Consider the following 18950-nt stretch of genomic DNA (forward strand, 5'->3'; position numbering starts at 1 on the left):
TGTCCTACAACCATCTATCACTATTTCCAGAAATTTTTCATAATTCTAAACAGAAATGTTGTACTCATTTAAGTAATAACTCCCCATTCCTCCCTTTCCCTAATACCTGGTAACCTCTAACTACTTTTTGTCTCTATAAATTTACCTGTACTAGTTATTTCACATAAGTGGAATTACACAGTATTTATTCTCTTGTGTCTGGCTTACTTAACATATTGTTTTCAAGGTTCAACCATATTGTAGCATGTATCAGAACTTCATTCCTTTTCATAACTGAATGACATTCCACTATATATATATATATACACATACACACACACACACACACACACACACACACACCAAAGTTTATCTATTCATCTGTTGATGGACATTTGGATTGTTTCCACCTTTTGGCTATTATGAATAATGAATAATGCTGCATTAAACACTAGTGTACAAATACCTGATTAAGTCTCAGTTTTCAATCCTTGTGGGTATCTACCAAGGGGTGGAATTACTAAATCATATGGTAATTGTATAACTTTTTGAGAACCGCCGAACTGTTTTCCACAGTGCTTGCACCATTTTACATTCCTACCAGCAATGTCTAAGGGTTCCAATTTGTTTCCATGTTCACTAACATTTATTTTCCATTATTTTTATTATAGCTATCCTAGCAATTTCCCTAATGACTAATGATGTTGAGTGTTTTTCTCATGTGCTTATTGCCTACTGTCTATCTTCTTTGAATAAATCTCTAATACTTTGCTTATTTTTGAATTGGGTTGTCTTTTGTTGTTAAATATATTCTGGATTTAAATTCTTATCAGAGATATAATTTGCTTTTCTGGACTGAGTGAGTTAGGAGTTAAGTGAAACAGAGATGAGCATCTTGTGTCAATCCTTCAGGTAGCTCCCAAGTAGGTTAAAACATAAATATACAATAATTTTCTAATTAAGATCTGCTCTGCTCTCTCTAGATCCAGGGATAGATACTCACAATATGGGCTACTACTTCAAGACTGCCTCAGAGCTGGGAAGAGATGGAGCAAGGACAAGTAAAAAAAAAAAAATACCACAAATTTTGGTACCATTTCTAAGCTGCTTTTTCTTGATTCAGCATTCACTTGGTTGCTATAAACCTTTGATTGTTGTAATTGTACTGGCACCAGCAAGGAACTGGTTATGTATTTAATAATGGAAGACTATCTTTTATCTCTTCTTTGGGCTAGTTTTTGCTGAACTTAAATACAAATTACATATGAGGTAATTCTTTTTGCTTTCATATACCTATGTGTTAACTATGTAATATATGTATAGTTGCTAATTATGTAATTATAAAAATTATACAATTAATAATTTTAAGTAATTAAAATTACTAATCACACATGTAATTATTAATTGATTCATGCTATAATTTAAAAAGGACTTCTAAAAATAGGGAGTAACTGTCCCATCTCAAGTTAAAAGCAGTGATAAACTGGGGGGCCTGGAGGGCTCAGTCGTTAAGCATCTGCCTTCGGCTCGGGTCATGGTCCCAGGGTCCCGGGATCGAGCCCCGCGTCGGGCTCCCTGCTCAGTGGGAAGCCTGCTTCTCCCTCTCCCGCTCCCCCTGCTTGTGTTCCCTCTCTCGCTATGTCTCTCTCTGTCAAATAAATAAATAAAATCTTTAAAAAAAAAAAGCAGTGATAAACTGTCTTTTAAATATTTTCTTGGATTAAAAAATCATGTGTTCTATAATCTTTGTAATTTCCTCCCTCAGCCTTCTTTTTAGTGCTTAAAAAAAAATCTCACAAAGTATCATTTGCATTTTAAAGCTCTCCTTTCTGTTTAAGCAAGTGTCTCATGACATCTGTGAAATACCACGCTTTCTTTAAATTGGACATTTTGGCCCGTGTCCTTAAGAAATACGAGGCTTACAAGCATCATAGCAGTTTTGTGGTTCACCTGCAGGTTGCAATTTGAGACACTGACTTTAAATGAAAAATGTTATGATCGGACTTTAGTTAGAAAAATGCCTTTTTCTCATGTGGTCTCAGAAATAGGAAAGATCAGTCTATGTGTTCTCAGTGCTGTATCTTTGCTTCGGCTTCTGGGGAAGCAATGATAAGATATGGTGCTCCCATCTTTGGGTTTCACACCTACTCTGGTCTGTTACGGTTGCATTGAAATAAAATTTTTTAAAGCAGTGCAAAAAAAAAAAAAAAATCATGTGTTCAAAAATCAAATAACAAAACAATCTCATGACTTTCAAACTCAGTTATTTTCAAAATAAATTTCAATGAGCTTTCCAAATTCACCCTGGTTTTTAAAAATTAATTTCTTTTAAATGTAAAGAGTTTAATCTTACTATAGATTTATTTTAATAATTTAGGATATATTTTGAGTACCACAGCAAACATTTCCTTGAATTTAGACCTGTCAATTAGCAGATGAAAACACTGATCAGAATAATGGTCCATTTCTGCGTAAGTCAAAATTCTACCATGGCTTATGCAAAAAGTGAAAAACTCTTAGAAGTTTTGACACTGCTGAGAAACAGCATACCCTATTTGAATAAGTACTCAACTGAATAACTTTTGCCTTAAGTTTGAAGAAAATTTTCACGAAGTATAGAATTCTATATGGGCCATTATTTTATTATGGCCCTTTAAATCCATGGTCTTCTCATTTTCACTCCTGGCTTTCAAAATCCAGTCATACTTCTTAGTGCTGCTCCTTTGAAGGTAGTAGTCTTTTGTGGGGCTACTTTTGTGATTTTCATGGTTTTCTTTATTGTTGGCTTTCAAAAGTTTGACTAGGGTGAGCATAGATATAGTTTTCATCGTTTGTTGTGTTTTAACCTGTGGCTTTATGTCTTTTATCATGTTTGGAAATTCTTGGCCAGCGTCTTTTCAAATAATGCTTCTGCATCATCCTCTTTTATTTCTACTACCAGAACTAAAATTATACATTTGTTAGAACTTTCCATCATAGCCCTTATCTCTTTTAAGTTTTCTTTTGTATCTTTCTATCCTTTTGTCTCTCTGTGCTTTATTCTGGATATTTTCCACTAACCTGCTTGCACATAATCTCTTCATCTGCTTCTATCTAATAAAATCTAATTGAAGGGGCACCTGGGTGGCTCAGTCGTTAAGCGTCTGCCTTCGGCTCAGGTCATGATCCCAGGGTCCTGGGGTCGAGCCCCGCATCGGGCTCCCTGATCCACGGGAAGCCTGCTTCTCTCTCTCCCACTCCCCCTGCTTGTGTTCCCTCTCTCGCTGTCTCTCTCTCTCTGTCAAATAAATAAATAAAATCTTAAAAAAAAAAATTAAAAAAATAAAATCTAATTGAATTCTGTATTATTGAAGTAAAACATAAACTAAAGTGTACAAATCTTACGCATAAAACTTGTAAAATAATGTTGAACAGCTTGCAACATGCTTATTGGCCTCTCAGCCATCATTTTGGAATCAGCAGAACCTCCAGAAGAAGTGTAGCTACAAATGCCAAGCTCACCATTCTGGTTTCCTTCCTCTCTCAGATCTTTTATACTTTCTCCAGATATTATGTTCTCAGAGAGAGCATTTATTTGAATCACCTTGTCTAAAAACTGCTAGAAGTGGGAAGTTCCTCTATTTAATTTTTAGATCAGTGAATTAGACAAATACATGATGAAATATTTATTTCGTCTCCAGATAAACATAAACCCATGAGGGATAGCTAACAATGACCGGAGAATTAATGTCCAAAAAGATAGTTTGCAACTAGAACAATATGAAGACATTAGTGGCAATTTTAAATCTTTAAGCATTAGTAATCCCTTAAAGAATTTGATAAAAGTTGTGGACCCAGAAAAATACAATGGGTACATTTGTCAAACATATAAATATAATTTAATGAAGCTCAAAATCCCTGAAGCTCACTCATGGGTTATATAATATCCTACGGAAGTCCAGCTCAGTTAAGATAATATGTAACAATTATCAAAGTAAATTTCTAATATATTCAAACTATATAACTATAGGATGAGCATTTAGTTAGCCCTGAGTTTTAGTCAACAGTGTGGCATGCCTGGTCCAAAAAAGCAATTCCATCTTAAGCAATATTAAGAAATATATTCTAGAACAACGTGGTTAACAGTCCCACTACTAGGAGTATTAAGCAGTACCCTAGAACATTCATCATACACAATTATGAGGGCAATATTTTAGAACAATAATTATGTAAATTACATCTACAGAAGAAAACCAGGATGGTGAAGGAGCTTGAAATCATATTATATACGGAACAAATGAAGGATATTTAACTTATAGAAGAAAACATTTAGGGGATTCATAAATGAAAGGATATTCTAAGTAAGAACTAAATGTTTTTCATCAGATAGCAGAACTGAGATAAATGCATGAAAGTTACAGGGAAATTAATTTTGAAACAACAGGGGGAAAAAGATTATTCAAAGTTAGGGCTGAATGAAAAAAGAAGTTTCTATCCCAATCACTAGAGGTATGGAGCCATAGCTGACCAGCCACTTTCCAGAAATACTGTAGGAAATTTGTCAGTGTAGAAAATTAAATTACGTATCCCCTAAGGTTTCACTGAAGAGTAGGATTCATGCGTCATATTTTTTAAGATTTTATTTTTTTATTTGAAAGAGAGAGAGCACGCGAGTACATGGGTGGGGAAGGGGCAGAGAGACTCCCTGTTGAGCCGGGAGACCAAAGTGGGGCTATATCCTAGGACCCCGAGATCATGACCTGAGCCAAAGTCAGATACTTAGATGACTGAGCCACCCAGGCGCCCCTCATGAGTCTATTTTTTAGGTCATTTTAAAAAAAGAGAAGAAATTGCTATTTATTTTCACCTTAAATACTTTACTTCTTTGAACACGACTTCTTTTCCCAAATGAATATATATAGCATTTAAAGCAATAAGTATTTCCAGACAAAATATTAACTTAAGTGCAATGATACAAAGAAAGAAATTTCACTCTCAGGTGCTAAGCATTAGATAAAAGTTTAAAGGCAAAGACAAAATAAATTTATAAAAACCAAGATACCTGTTTTCTCTTACTTGTTGCCTCATCTTTTCATCCTTTAGACTTTCATGTTTTAGTTTTGCCAATTCCATAGCCAATTTTTCTTCTTGTTCAAGCTGGAGTTCCCTCAATCTTTTGTTTTCTTCTGCCTGAATTTTTTTTAAAAGTAACTTCAGTTATTTGTCCTCCAGAATCAGATATTTTTCATCAAAGCTTCAGAGCAACAAACATTTGTGTTTTATTTTAAAATACAAACTACTACTTCAATAAGTACTTTTCCAAACATTTTACCCCAGAAAATTTCAAACATCAATAGTAAGAAGAATATTAAAATATACCCTCAGCTATCCATCATTCACTTTCAATAGCTATCATACTTTTCCAATCTTCTTTCTCTACTCTTCCACTCCAATTTCATTTTTTTCTGTTCTTTTTTGCTCGACTATTTTAAAACATATCCTAGATACATCATTACCATATAAATAATTCAGTATTGATCTCTACCTGAAAAGAATTTTGTCTTATGTAACAACCATGCCATTACCATGTCTAAATAACAGTAATTCCTTAGTATGGTCTCATATCTTGTCCATTTTCGGGTTTTCCCAATTGTCTCAATGATACTTTTGTTTGCTTTTTCAAATGAAAATCCAAACAAGTTCCACATGTTGCATCTAGCTATTATTTCTCTTATGTCTCTTTCATTCCGTAACAGTCATCCCATATAAACACTTCTTTCCTCAAACCATTGACTTGTTGTAGAAATTAGTATATGTGGACTATACAATGTCCCAAAACATTCTGAATTTGACTGTTTCCCAGGATACCATTCAACTTGTTTCTCTTTTCTATCTCCTATAAAATGGTAGAAAGATCTAGAGGCTTAACTAAATTCTATATTTAGAATGAATAAGCAAATGAGATGTTCAACATCACTAGCCATCAGGAAATGCAAATTAAAATGATAGATCACTACAAACCTATTAGAATGGCTAAAATAAAAAATAGTGGCAAAGCGAATGTTGGTGAGAAACTGCATTTCTCACATATTGCTGGGTGGGAATGTAAAATGGTAGCACCACTCTGGAAAACAGTTCGGTAGTTTGTTATAAAGGTAACATGCAGGGGCGCCTGGGTGGCTCAGATGGTTAAGCATCTGCCTTCAGCTCGGGTCATGGCCCCGGGGTCCTGGGATCAAGCCCCGCATCGGGCTCCCTGCTCAGCGGGAAGCCTGCTTCTCCCTCTCCCATTCCCCCTAAAGGTAACATGCAATTACCATACGACTCGATAACTGCACTCTTACGCATTTAGCCCAGAGAAATGAAAAGTTATGTTTATTTAAAAACCTATACCCAAATGTTTACAGCAGATTTATTCAAAACAGCCAATACTGGAAATAAACAGACATACTTCAACAGGTGAATAAGCAGATAAACTGTGGTACCTCCATACCATGGATTACTACTCAGCAACACAAGGGAATGAAGTACTGACACTTAGCAATAGCCTGGATGAATTCCTAGGAATTAAGCTGAGTGAAACAATACAATCCCCAAAAGTTACAGACTGTTCGATCCCATTTATATAATGTTCTTGGAACATGTTCTTTATTTTAAAATTGAGCTTTAATTCACATAGCATAAATTCACCTTTCACAATTCACAACTCAGTGATTTTTTAGTATATTCACAGTGTTGTGCAACAATCACTATCTAGTGGCAGGACTTTTTCTGAACAGACTATATTTTGGAGCAGTTTTGGGTTCATAGCAAAACTGAGCATAATTAACAGAGTTCCCATATACCCGCTGCCCACACACGTGCACTGCCCCACCTCACTATCAATATCCCCCACCAAGTGGTACATTTGTTACAATCAACTAACCTACATTGATACAATCACCCAAAGTACATAGTTTACGTTGGGGTTAACTTAGTGATGGATAGTCTATGGGTACGAGAAATGTGTAACATGTATCCACCATTAGAGTCCTCATACAGAGTAGTTTTACTGCCCTAAAAATCCTCTGTGCTCTGCCTATTCATCCTTCCCTCCCCCAAATCCCTGACAACCTCTGATCTTTTTATGATCTCTACAGTTTTGCCTTTTCCAGGATGGTTATATAGTTGGAATCATGCAGTCTGAAGCCTTTTCAGGTTGGCTTCACTTAGTAATACACAGTTAAGGTTTCTCCATGTCTTTTCATTGCTTGATAGTTCATTTCTTTTAGCACAGAATATTCTATAGTCTAGATTATTGATCGATTCATCTACTGAAGGACATCTTAGTAGCTTACAAGTTTTGGCAATTATGAATAAAGCTGCTATAAACATCCATGTGCAGGTCTTTGTGTGTAAGTAAGTTTTTAACATTACAGCATAGTTTCATCACCCCCCAGAAAAACTCCATACCTGTTAGCAGTCACTCACCATTCCACTTACCTCCTAGCCTCTGGCAACCACTAATTAACTTTCTATCTCTATGGATTGGCTATTCTAGATATTTCATTTAAATGAAATCATACAATATGTAGCCTTTTTGTGTTTGGCTTCTTTCATTTAGTGTAATGTTTTCAAGGTTCATCCATGTTGCAGCATGTAGCAGCAATTCATTCCCTTTTATAACTGTAAGATATTCACTGTATAGACACAACATATTTTGTCTATCCAGGTATCAGCTGATGGGCACTTGCGTTGTGTTCAACCAACTTCTGGCTATCATGAATAACGTTGCTTTGAATATTCATGTACAAGTTCTTGTGTGAACATGTTTTCAGTTGTCTTGGGTATATGTTTAAAAAAACTGCTGGGTAATATAGCAATTACATTTAACTTTTTGAGGAACGGCCCAATGGTTTTCCACAGCCACCAGCAATGTACAAGACTTCCAGGTTCTCTACTTCTTTGTCAACACTTAATGTCCTTTTTTAAAAAAATATAGCAATCTTCATAGTTCCGAAGGGGTACCTAACTGTGATTTTGATTTGCATCTCCCTAACGACTAATGATGTTGAGCATCTTTTTTTGTGCTTATTGCTCGTTTGTATGTCTTCTTTGGAGAAATGGCTATTGAAGTCATTTACCCATTAAAGAATTTTTTGTCTTTTAACGTTGAGTTGTATAGATAACATTCTTGAAATGACAAAATTATAGAAATGGAGAACATATTAGTGGTTGCCAGAGTCTGGGATGAGATAGGTGTATCCAAAAAAGAGATGGTGATGTTTATGAAAGGACGAAAATGAGGGATCCTTGTGGTCGAGGAACTACCCTGGATCTTGACTGTGGTGTTGGATATATAAACCTCACGTGATAAACTGTACAGAACTAAACACACACATGCATGCAACACACACAAATGAGCACAAGTAAAAGGGAAACCTGAACAAGGTGGGTGGATTGTATCATTGCTGATATCTTGTTTCTGATATTATACTACAGTTTTACAAGATGTGCCATTTGGAAAAATTAGGTACAGGGTATATTAGGTCTCTCTGTATTATTTCTTATAATTGCAGATGAATCATTAGATAATTATCTAAATGATTTTTTTTTTAAGATTTTATTTATTTATTTGACAGAGAGATAGCGAGAGCAGGAACACAAGCAGGGGGAGTGGGAGAGGGAGAAGCAGGCCTCCCGCCAAGCAGGGAGCCGATGCAGGGCTCGATCCCAGGACCCTGGGATCATGACCTGAGCCTAAGGTAGATGCTTAATGACTGAGCCACCCAGGCTCCCCTAAATAATACTTTCAATTAACAAAAAGCAACTGCAAGTACTAGTGATGACACAAAGCAACTGGAATTCTCATATATTACTTGAGGAAATGCAAAATAATGCAGCAACTTTGCAAAATGGTTTAAAAGTTTCTTATCAAATGAAGCAAACACCTACCATATGACCCAACCATCCTACTCCCAGATATCTATCCAAGAGAAATGAAAATTTATGTTCATATATAAGCTTGTAATAAAATGCTTATAGCAGTTTTAGACACAGTTGCCATAAACTGGAAACTCAGATTTTTTTTCAACATGTAGATGGATAAACTGTGGTACATCCATATACTAGAATACGACAATAATAATTCATGCAACAGCATGGAATCTTACATTTGGTTTGCTAAGTGAAAGAAGTCAGAACCAAAAGGTGACATATTGCATAATTCCAATTATATGACACTATGGAAAAGGTGAACCTATTGGGACAAAAAAGAAATCAATGCTTTCCAGGGACAGGGGAGAAGGGTGACTGATTGACTACGAAGGGGCAGCATGAGGGGACTTTTGAGGTGCTAGAATTGTTTGAATGACACTGTGATGGTGGAAACTGAAATCTATGCATTTGTCAAAATCCACAGAAATACACACCAAAGAGAATTAATAATTTTATAATATGCAAAATTTAAAAAGAAATCAACAAGTACATTCATACCATGCACTACTACTCAATAATAAAATACAACTATTGGTTAAATCCAGCAACTTGGATGACTCTCCAAATCACGCTGAGTGGAAAACACCTGCTCTAAAGGTCAGACATATAATTCCACATATGTATGGAATCACACATGATTACATTTACATAACATTCTCGAAAGAACAAAATTATAGAGATGGAGAACAAATCAGGCATTGTGGTGGTCGAAAGAAGTATATGACTATGGTGGAGTAGCATGAATGAGGTCTTGGTGGTGATGGAATAGTTCTGTATCCTGAATGAGGTGGCTGTTGCACAAATCTACACATGTGCTAAAATGACACAGAGGTAGACACGCATATTGTACAAATGTCATTTTCTAGGGTTTGATATCATAGTACAGTTATGCAAGATGTAACCACTGGGGGAATCTTCTGTAGAAGGGCACAGGACCTCTCCATACTATTTTTGCAATTTCCCAAGAATTTGTAATTATTTCAACATAAAAAAATGTAAAGAAATCAACTAGATGTCAGGGGAATAAGAGAATGCAGACTATGTCAAATTAACTTTATTAAAAATCAGGGGGTCCAAGATGCCAGCATAGGAAGATCCTGAACTCATCTCCTCTCATGGACACACAAAATCTACAGCTACCTATGGATCATTTCTTTAGGAATCCTAACAATACTGACTCCCATCTTTGGCCCTCCATCTTGTTGGTTGCTCAGTGACCTCTCTTGGTGTTCTGGCCCCTTGGAAATGAATATACATACCTTAGAAATACCCACAAAGGCCAAGATGGGGAAAGGCTTGCTTTGGCCTCCCATGAATCTGTTAGAGATAACATAGTCTTTCCTTTTCTGATGCACAGGTGGGGCCACAAGATCTAATTAAAAGTTAGTTGTCAATTAGATGCATACAAGCCCTTTGACGTGTGTGAACCCTTTGATCTTACAGTGCCCTTCTACATGCCCTCTGCTCTATAAAATTTGTGGACTAAGGTCTGGATTTGGCAGAGAGTAACTATGTAGTTGCTGTGGATAGTCTTCCACCCAAATCCCTTCAGTAAGTTACCTCAAATCAAACTGTGTAAACTGGATGGAGTGGCCTACTTCATTTTCCAGTCTCAAAGTGTCTTCTCACTTTGGGGGACACTTTAGATCTCTCCTGCATCTTCTAACAATTTCCTTCTGAAAAGCATCTGAAAACTAAATGAACTACTTCTCTATAACAAAGGATAAAAGGACCACATGGAGAGGGGTAGAGAGACAAGAGACACAGTCTTGGCAAAAAAAAAAAAAAAAAACCCACCCCCAATAAGCAGGGAGACAATAGAGAGGGATCTCACCAGTCTAGCACTTTTGCTAGAGGAGTGAGGGGTTGCTGCCCCACATTAGGCACTCCAATACTTCAGAGCTGCACCAAAAAATGTCTGGCTTAGAAAACAAAGAGGGCTGACATCCAAGGAACCCAAAGTACTATAGGAAACTGAGATTCTCCTTTTAAACTCACTTGCAGTCTCACTCATCCCAGGATCAAGCACAAAAGCACCAATTTGAAAAGCACCTGGTGTTTATGTGAAGGAAATTCATTTGCTGGTCTGGGGGAATCTGCTGAAGAAGCAAGGGACAGTTGGTGCTCTACCAAGGACGGAGGCAAGGCAGACTCCTTCTGCGTGCTCTCTACCTATCCTACTAGAGTAGGAGGGCACACTGAGGCTGGTGAGGGCAAGTGGTCTCAGCACTGTCCCGAGGCTGGACAGTGGGGGCAGTCATAGCAATCCCCCCACCCCCTGGCTGGGGCTGACATGTAGGAGCGGTCGTGGCATTCTCCTGCCACCAGCCTGGGGCCAGTATAGGCATGGAGACAGGGCACTCTCCAACAGGACCACCGAAGCCTCAGACACATGCAGTCCAGGCATCTTCCCGCTGCCTTGCTGAAGCTGGTGAGTGCAGCTTTCGGAGCAGGTGCGTGCAAAGTACACCGGGGATGCCTCTTGTTCACCTGGCCCTGGTGGCCAAGGGGGCTGGAGTTCCTGAACTCCAAGGGACCGTAACAATCAGAAAGACAGTTCTTGGCAGGCCAACACCCTCAGGGCACTACCCAGACAGCAGAGTGAAAGACACACCCAGTCTTCCTGTGAAAAAGGCCTACTTAACCTGGAGCACTAGTCTAAGAAACAGGCTTCAGGTTTCCCACACAAGCAAAAGCTACAAAGGCACTCCCCCGGGGGATCATAAGTAGGGAGACACTATCCTTATGCATCCCCTTGGCCTCACTGCAGTTCAACAAGACCTCCCAGAAAGGAGCTTACATACAAATCTGGGGTCCTGAGTTTTCCAACTGTTGCCAAGGGGACACCACCATCTCTAGATCTGGAGGCCAGCAGGGTTTACAATTGTGGCTCCACAGGACTGTATATATTTGCACATAATAAAAGCTGCTACCTGAGGGTCTGGCTTCCATTCAGCCTGAAATTAAGTACTGAATGAGATTCCTGCCCTTGGAAGACTGACAGGTCTTGGCACACCCTCAACAACAGAGACATATCAAGAATAAATCAGGCTGTTTAGACAATCACAAAGGTTCAAGAGACAACCAAGAACTAATCAATGGTGAATGAGAAGTTTCATCACCTACATAAGGCCACGTCTTCAAGACTGGAAGAAGTAGCTGTTTTGCCTAACAAAGATAAACAAACATAGCCAAACAATATGAGGAAACAGAGAAATATGTTCCAAATGAGAGAATAAGACAGAACATCAGAAAAATACCTTAATGATACAGAGATAAGTAATCTACTGGATAAAGAATTCAAAGTAATAGGCATAAAGATGCTCACTGAATTCAGGAGAAGAATGAACACAGTGAGAACTTTAACAAAGAGATATAAAATATAAGAAAATATAAAACAGAAACCAGAGCCGAAGAATATAATAACTGAATTGAAAAATACACTGGGGGATTCTACAGCAGACTGGATAAAACAGAAGGATGGATTAGAGAGCTAGAAAACAAAGCCCTGGAACTCACCCAGACAGAGGAGCAAAAAGAAAAAGGAATTCTAAAAAAATGAAGATAAATTAAGAGATCTATGGGACATCATCAAGTGAAACAGTATTTGCATTATAGGGTTCCCAAAGGAGATGAGAGAGGGAAGGAGCAGAAAACTTACTTGAAGAAATAATGGCTGAAAACTTACCTAACCTGGGGAAGGAAACAGACATCCAGGTCCAAAAAGCCCAGAGTTCCAAATAAAATGAACCCAAAGAGATCCACACCAAGACACATTATAATTGAAATGTCAAAAGTTAAAGAGAAAAATCTTAAAAGCAATACAAGCAATTTGTTACATACAAAAAAAAAAACACAAAAAACCCACAGGGCTATCAGCAGATTTTGCAGCAAAAACTGTGCAGGCCAGAAGCGAGTGACATGACATATATAAAGTACTGAAAGGAAAGAACTTCCAACCAAGAATACTCTACCCAGCAAACACTCAGAATTGAAGGAAAGAGTTTTTCAGAAAAGCAAAAGCTAAAGGAGTTCATCACCACTAAACTGTTTTTTCAAGAAATGTTAAAGGGACCTTTTAAGCTGAAAAGAAATGGCTCTAATTAACAACAAGAAAACATATGAAGTAAAAATCTCTTTGGAAAAGGTAAATTATGTAGTGAAGGTAGTGGATAAATCAACCTATAAAGCTAGTATGAAAAGACAAAAATAGTAAAATAAACTAGAACTACAATAATTATTAAAGGATACATAAAATAAGAGGTAAAATGTGACATCAAAAACATAAAATGTGGGGGGGGGGTGGTAAAAATGTAGAGTTCTGGAATGAGTTCAAGTTTAATTTGGTATCAACCTAAAATAGACTGTTCTATACATAGAGTGTTATATATGTTATATATATGTATTACCTCATGGCAACCACACAGCAAAAACTTAGAGTAAATAAAAGAAAATGAGAAAGGAATCTAAACACAACACTAAAGAAAGACAACCACAAGAAAAACGATATCCATGGAAAAGAAAACTGGTGTAGCTATACTCTTATCAAACACAGAAAGCTTTGAAACAAAGACTGTAATAAAAGACAAAGAAGGGCATTACATAATGATTAAGGAGTCAATCAAACAAGAAGATATAAAGTTTATAAATATATATGTACCCAATAAGAGGAGCACCAAAATATATAAAGCAAATATGAACACACTGAAAGGGGGAAATTGACAGCAATACAATAATGGTAGGGGACTTTAACACCCTACTTACAACATCTGACAGAAATAAGAAAATCAATAAGGAAACATCAGTCTTAAACAACACCTTAGACCAGGTGGACCTAATAGATACATACAGAACATTTCATCCAAAAGCAGCAGAATACACATTCTTCTCAAGTACACATGGAACATTTTCCAGGACAGACCACATGTTAGCCCACAAAAAAAGTCTCAATAAAATCAAGATTGATATCGTATCAAGCACCTTTTCCAACCACAATGGTATAAACTAGAAATCAACACCAAGAAGAAAACCAGAAAACCAGAAGCAGACTGCCATGTTGTGGAGAGGATCACGTGGCAGGGAATGTCAGCAATCTCTGAGAGATATGGGCCTCAGTCTTACAACTATGAGAACATGAATTCTGCCAACTTAAATAAGTTTAGTAGAGGACCCCAAGATTCAGATGAGAATGCATTCTAGACAACACCTGGATTTCAGCCTTGTGAGATCAAGCGGTCAATCCAGCTACATACCATGTCTAGATTTCTGACCTACAGAAACTGTGAGGTAATAAATGGATGTTTTTAGCCACTAGATTTGTGGTAATTTGTTACACAGCAACAGAAAACTAGTATTTAAAATTGTCAAGGTCATGAAAGACAGGAAAAAGTGAAAAACTCTTACAGACTGAAGGAGACTATGGAGACATGACAACTAAAGGTAGTTTGTATTCTTGGAACAGAAAACAGATGTTAATGGAAAAAAACTGATGAGATCTGAATAAATCCTATAGTTAACATATTGTACCAAGGCTAATTTCTTCATTTTGATAATTGTTCTATGATTATGTAAGATGTTAACATAAGGGGAAATCAGGTGAAGGGTATACAGGAATTCTCTATACTATTTTTTGCAACTTAATTATAAATCTAAATTTATCTCAGAAATTGTCTCTAAATATTATTTCCACTAGATGATAATAGAGCTCTTTGGTATGATGGCTGACTCCAGGTGTGAAGCAAGAAATTTACAAGATGAGCCTTGCATTAGCCAGAGAAAAAGAACAAACAGGATAATGAATCAGCTCAAGTGATTCCCAAGATCTGAAGGGTGAGTCAGAAAGCCAGAGACCCAGGAGAGCCAGTGGCTTAGTTCCAGTCTAAGCACAAAGGCCTGAGAAACAAGAGAACCAATGGTGTAGTTCCTGTCCAAAGGCTGACAGGCTTGAGACTCAAAACGAGCTGGTATTTCAGTTCAGTTGTGAAGGCAGGAAAAAAGCTGATGTCCCAAATTAGAAGGCAGTCAGGAAGGAGCAGTTTCCTTTTATTCAGCCATTTTGTTCTATTCAGGCCTTCATCACCCACATTAGAGAGGACAATCTGCTTTACTCAGTGTGCCAATTTAAATGTTAACCTCATCCCAAAACACCCAGGATAATGTCTGACAAACTATCTGGGCACCCCATGGCCCAGTCAAAGTCAACACACAAAATTAATCATCACTAGCCTGGAGCATTTTGTTCTGACAGAAAGCAAGGAAGCTAACAGATTAAGGGAGTCTTGTCAAAAGGACACAGAACCAATAAAGGCATCCATTGGCCAAAGATGGGGCAATCTGAGCATCAAAAAGGATAATAGATGCAATTAATTCAAGTATTAAAGACCCATGAGTCCATAAAGATTTTTTTAAAAAGGAAAAAGTCAAAAACTAAAGAAAATTTTAAAAAACATTGACAGACACCAACGGAAGTGACCAGAGCACCAACTCTGAAAATTAAGTATATATCTCCCTTTCCAGTAATAACTATATTTCAGGGTACTAAATAACCCTAGTTGATGTGGGAAAGTTCTTTACAAAGGAATTTCAGCTAATTAAATGTGAAAGGAATAACGAAATTAGAAAATCAGTGTCTTGCAACCCCTAACGAAAGGAAAGATTCATTTGCGAAACCACAGATGAAAGGCTGATTGGGAATTTTACAACAGAGGTACCAGAATGTACATGTTTATCAACACGAGCATCACTACAAGTGGACCAAGCAGACATCATGTGCCTGCAGATATGGTACAATATCAAGGACAGCATCACCTATGGAGTGCTTGCCAAACGTTGTACCTAAATCTAATCAGGCCTTTAGGATTAACTTCCATTTTGAGGAAATATAAAAATTAGGGAAACAAATTAAATGAACAAACGAGAAAGCAAACAGGTAAATTCAGAATACAGGATATCCTATAAAACTGGCCTAATTTGACAAGTTAAAAACATGAAGTTAAAAAAATAAAGGATGCGGGGGGCGCCTGGGTGGCTCAGTCGGTTAAGCACCTATCTGACTCTTGATTTTGGCTTGGGTCATGATCTCAGGGTTATGAGATTGAGCCCCACATCAGCTCCATATTAGGCATGAGCCTGCTTAAGATTCTCTCTCACCCTCTCCCTCTGCCCCTCCCTCCAGCCTCTTTCTCCCACTTAAGAAAAAAAAAAAAAGGATGAATGAGGGAGGGACTGTTTTAGATTAAGAGGTACCTAACAGACATGACAACCAAATATACTGTATGAATCTTATTTGGATCCTGATTAAAACAAACCAACTGTAAAAGCAGATTTTGACACAATCACAAAAACTTGATTATGGAATGGCATTAAATAATGCCTAGAATTTACTGTTAAATGTATTAGTTGAGACCGTGGTATTATTCTACTACTATGTAAGAAAATATCTACATTTTGTAAGATACATACTGAAGTATACAGGAAATAGGTGCTATGATATCTGGGATTTCCTTTAAAATTAAAGAAAAAATAAGAATAAAAAGAATGGGGAAAAAAATCTAATCCCTAGGATCTTATTGCTCAGAGTTGAAAAATCATGTCTAAGTCTTATGAATTTATAACTCAGAGGGATGGATACCACTTTTAAAAGTTGCTTTTGCCATTCCTCACAATATTCTAAAAATGTTGAACATACAGCAGGAACTAAAAAAATTTTGAAATATCAGAAAACCTTTTTCACATTTATGAGAACTCATTTCTTATTGGTTTCCCCTTTTTACTACCCTCATCCTTTAAAATATTTAGAAGTTTCCACAGAAAAATTATCTCCATATTTAGGAATTATATACATACAGTACTTGAATTCTTCAAGGCAGCATTTCAAAATCAAAACTATTAGTACATTCATACCTAATACATACAAGTTCATTTTCTACCACTGAATAATGTACATGTTTAATCTCAGTAAATTCAAAAAAGGTACACTTAAATTTTTTTCTTTCGAATTTTATGGAAAGCAACCTAATTTTACTTACATGAACAAAACTGTGGAAGTCAGTAATTACGGATTTCATATTTATGAAAACAAAACATAACAAAACCCTGAGTCTTACTCTGTTACAGGCACTATTAAGTGCTTTGCATGTACTAACTATTAATTATTAAAACTCCTACAAAGTGGGTACTATTATAAATGCCATTTTATAGATGAGGCAGAAAAGTAAAATCAATTTACCCAGGGTTCCAGAGCTTGCTTACATACAGCGGTACTAGGATTTAAAGTCATACAGTCTAACTCCAAAAACCCAGCTCTTTACCACTACACTGGGCTGACTTACGATGAGACATCCTTTACCTAATGTTACTATCTATCTATTCAATTCCAGTATCAGCAGCTGGATCTCATTTCCAACGAGAAAATGAAGAAAAAAATGTCAGAATGAATAGTAAAATGTACCTTTTGAATGGCCTCTTCCATATCCAACTCAAACTGTTCATTCTGTAATAATCTGAGGAATCTCTTACGCTCCACGAGGTCATCATTTTCATTCTGCACCATTTGGTCCCTGATTTGATTTTGTATCTTTCTTACTGATTGGACATGCAGTTGTTTGCAGTAATTTATATCTACTCGTTTCTGATGCCTTTCACTGAAGCTCAAAGTTCGCCTTTTAGAAGCCTATAATGGAGAGAAAAAAAAGTACGCATACTTTGGTATTCCAAAATTTAATTTTTAAAAGTATACCGCTGCAAGCCCTAGGTACAAAAATAGGTAACAGTAATAAACAAAGGGCTTTTGGCTTCCTTCCTAAATTCAGAGAACTGTAACATAATAAAACAGGTACACATGGTAGATAAATATATTGGTATATCAATAAATTACTTTTATTATTCCCCATCTTATAGATGAGACATGAAAAGTAAAAGCAACTTTATCCAAGATTCCTCGGCTTAAATAAATAGCAGTACTAGGATTCAAAGACCCGCAGACGAGCTCTATAGACCTAGCTCTTAACCACAACACAGGGAATTCCTCCTCTCCTCATTCCCCACCCCAACCCCCACCCCGGCGCCTCGCTTACCCCTAGGCCAGAAAGTGCCATTCTGAAAAAAGCTGGTCAGGTTTTCCTAATACGGATTTAATAGGTCAATCCGCTGCTACTTAATTCATTTGCTCTCTCCTGAACTTTTTTCCCCACTTATTCTTTCAACGTTCTTAATCTTTTCCCAAATTTCCAGAAATATGGCAAACAAAATTTTCACCGGGCAGAACTAATAGAGTCAGAATTTGAAAAGGCTGGAAGCCACCGCGAGCGTTGCTTAAACAATAGCACATGAGGCCTCCGAAAGCAAACTGAACGAGTTTCCCACTTAATTCTCAGATTAGGCACTCCAAATCCTTTTTTAGATGCAGGGAGGCTCCAAACTACAATTAAATCAGTAGATAAACAAGCAGTTTGGAGACCGCCGACGGGCTCACCATCTCGGCAGAGGAAAATCCCCCTCTCGGGATGCAGCGGCCACGACCTCCCGCTGCAAAAGCAGTGGCGGGCTGAGAGCTCCGATGTTTACGCGGTTTCCTGGCAACTGCCGCTGCCCTAGAGGGTGCAACGCCCGCCGACGCAGGGCGCGGCCTCTCATAGTGCGCAGCAAGAGCCAATCGGCACTGAGCTTCTTGGGAGGCTGGCAGGGAGGTGGCTTCCTGGTCTAAGAGACTAGGCGGGAATTTCAAATCCCGTATCCTGGCGCGAGCTCTTTGCAGCCCTTTAGGGCGCTCGCGATTTCCCTCAAGCTGCTGAATTCTGTGATTTGGGTGGGGTTGGGAGTCAGGGGGAAGGTCTGCGGAAACGGTTTACACAGAAATACGCAAACTCCTGGGGCGCCTGGGTGGCTCAGTCGTTGAGGGTCTGCCTTGGCTCAGGTCATGATCGCAGTGTCTCGGGATCGAGCCCCGCATCGGGCTCCCTGCTCAGCGGGAAGCCTGCTTCTCCCTCTCCCACTCCCCCTGCTTGTGTTCCTGCTCT

At 37.7% G+C, this 18950-nt stretch overlaps 2 protein-coding genes across 3 annotated transcripts in view; one reads left to right on the forward strand and one right to left on the reverse strand.

Moving 5' to 3' along the window:
- TEX9 (testis expressed 9) overlaps positions 1-1642 on the forward strand; it is a 77487-nt gene extending 75845 nt beyond the window's left edge. The window contains exon 13 of the mRNA XM_031027793.2: positions 963-1642. The gene's annotated coding sequence lies outside the window, so the exon portion shown is untranslated. The remainder of the gene's footprint in view (positions 1-962) is intronic.
- MNS1 (meiosis specific nuclear structural 1) overlaps positions 1-18769 on the reverse strand; it is a 41291-nt gene extending 22522 nt beyond the window's left edge. Inside the window, exons 1-3 of one of the 2 annotated variants that reach the window (XM_006732974.3) lie at positions 18407-18769; positions 17384-17605; positions 5021-5148 (exon numbers count right to left, since the gene is read on the reverse strand). In XM_006732974.3, the coding sequence (XP_006733037.2) occupies positions 5021-5148; positions 17384-17605; positions 18407-18409 (353 nt within the window). In that variant the 5' untranslated portion in view covers positions 18410-18769. Of the gene's footprint in view, positions 1-5020; positions 5149-17383; positions 17606-18008; positions 18382-18406 lie in introns of those variants that run through there. The other variant, XM_031027792.2, reaches the window with a different exon arrangement.
- Positions 18770-18950: the final 181 nt, after the last annotated feature.

This window comes from Leptonychotes weddellii, chromosome 9 (assembly GCF_054177405.1).
Source record: "Leptonychotes weddellii isolate Sample4059 chromosome 9, ASM5417740v2, whole genome shotgun sequence".
NCBI lineage: Eukaryota > Metazoa > Chordata > Mammalia > Carnivora > Phocidae > Leptonychotes > Leptonychotes weddellii.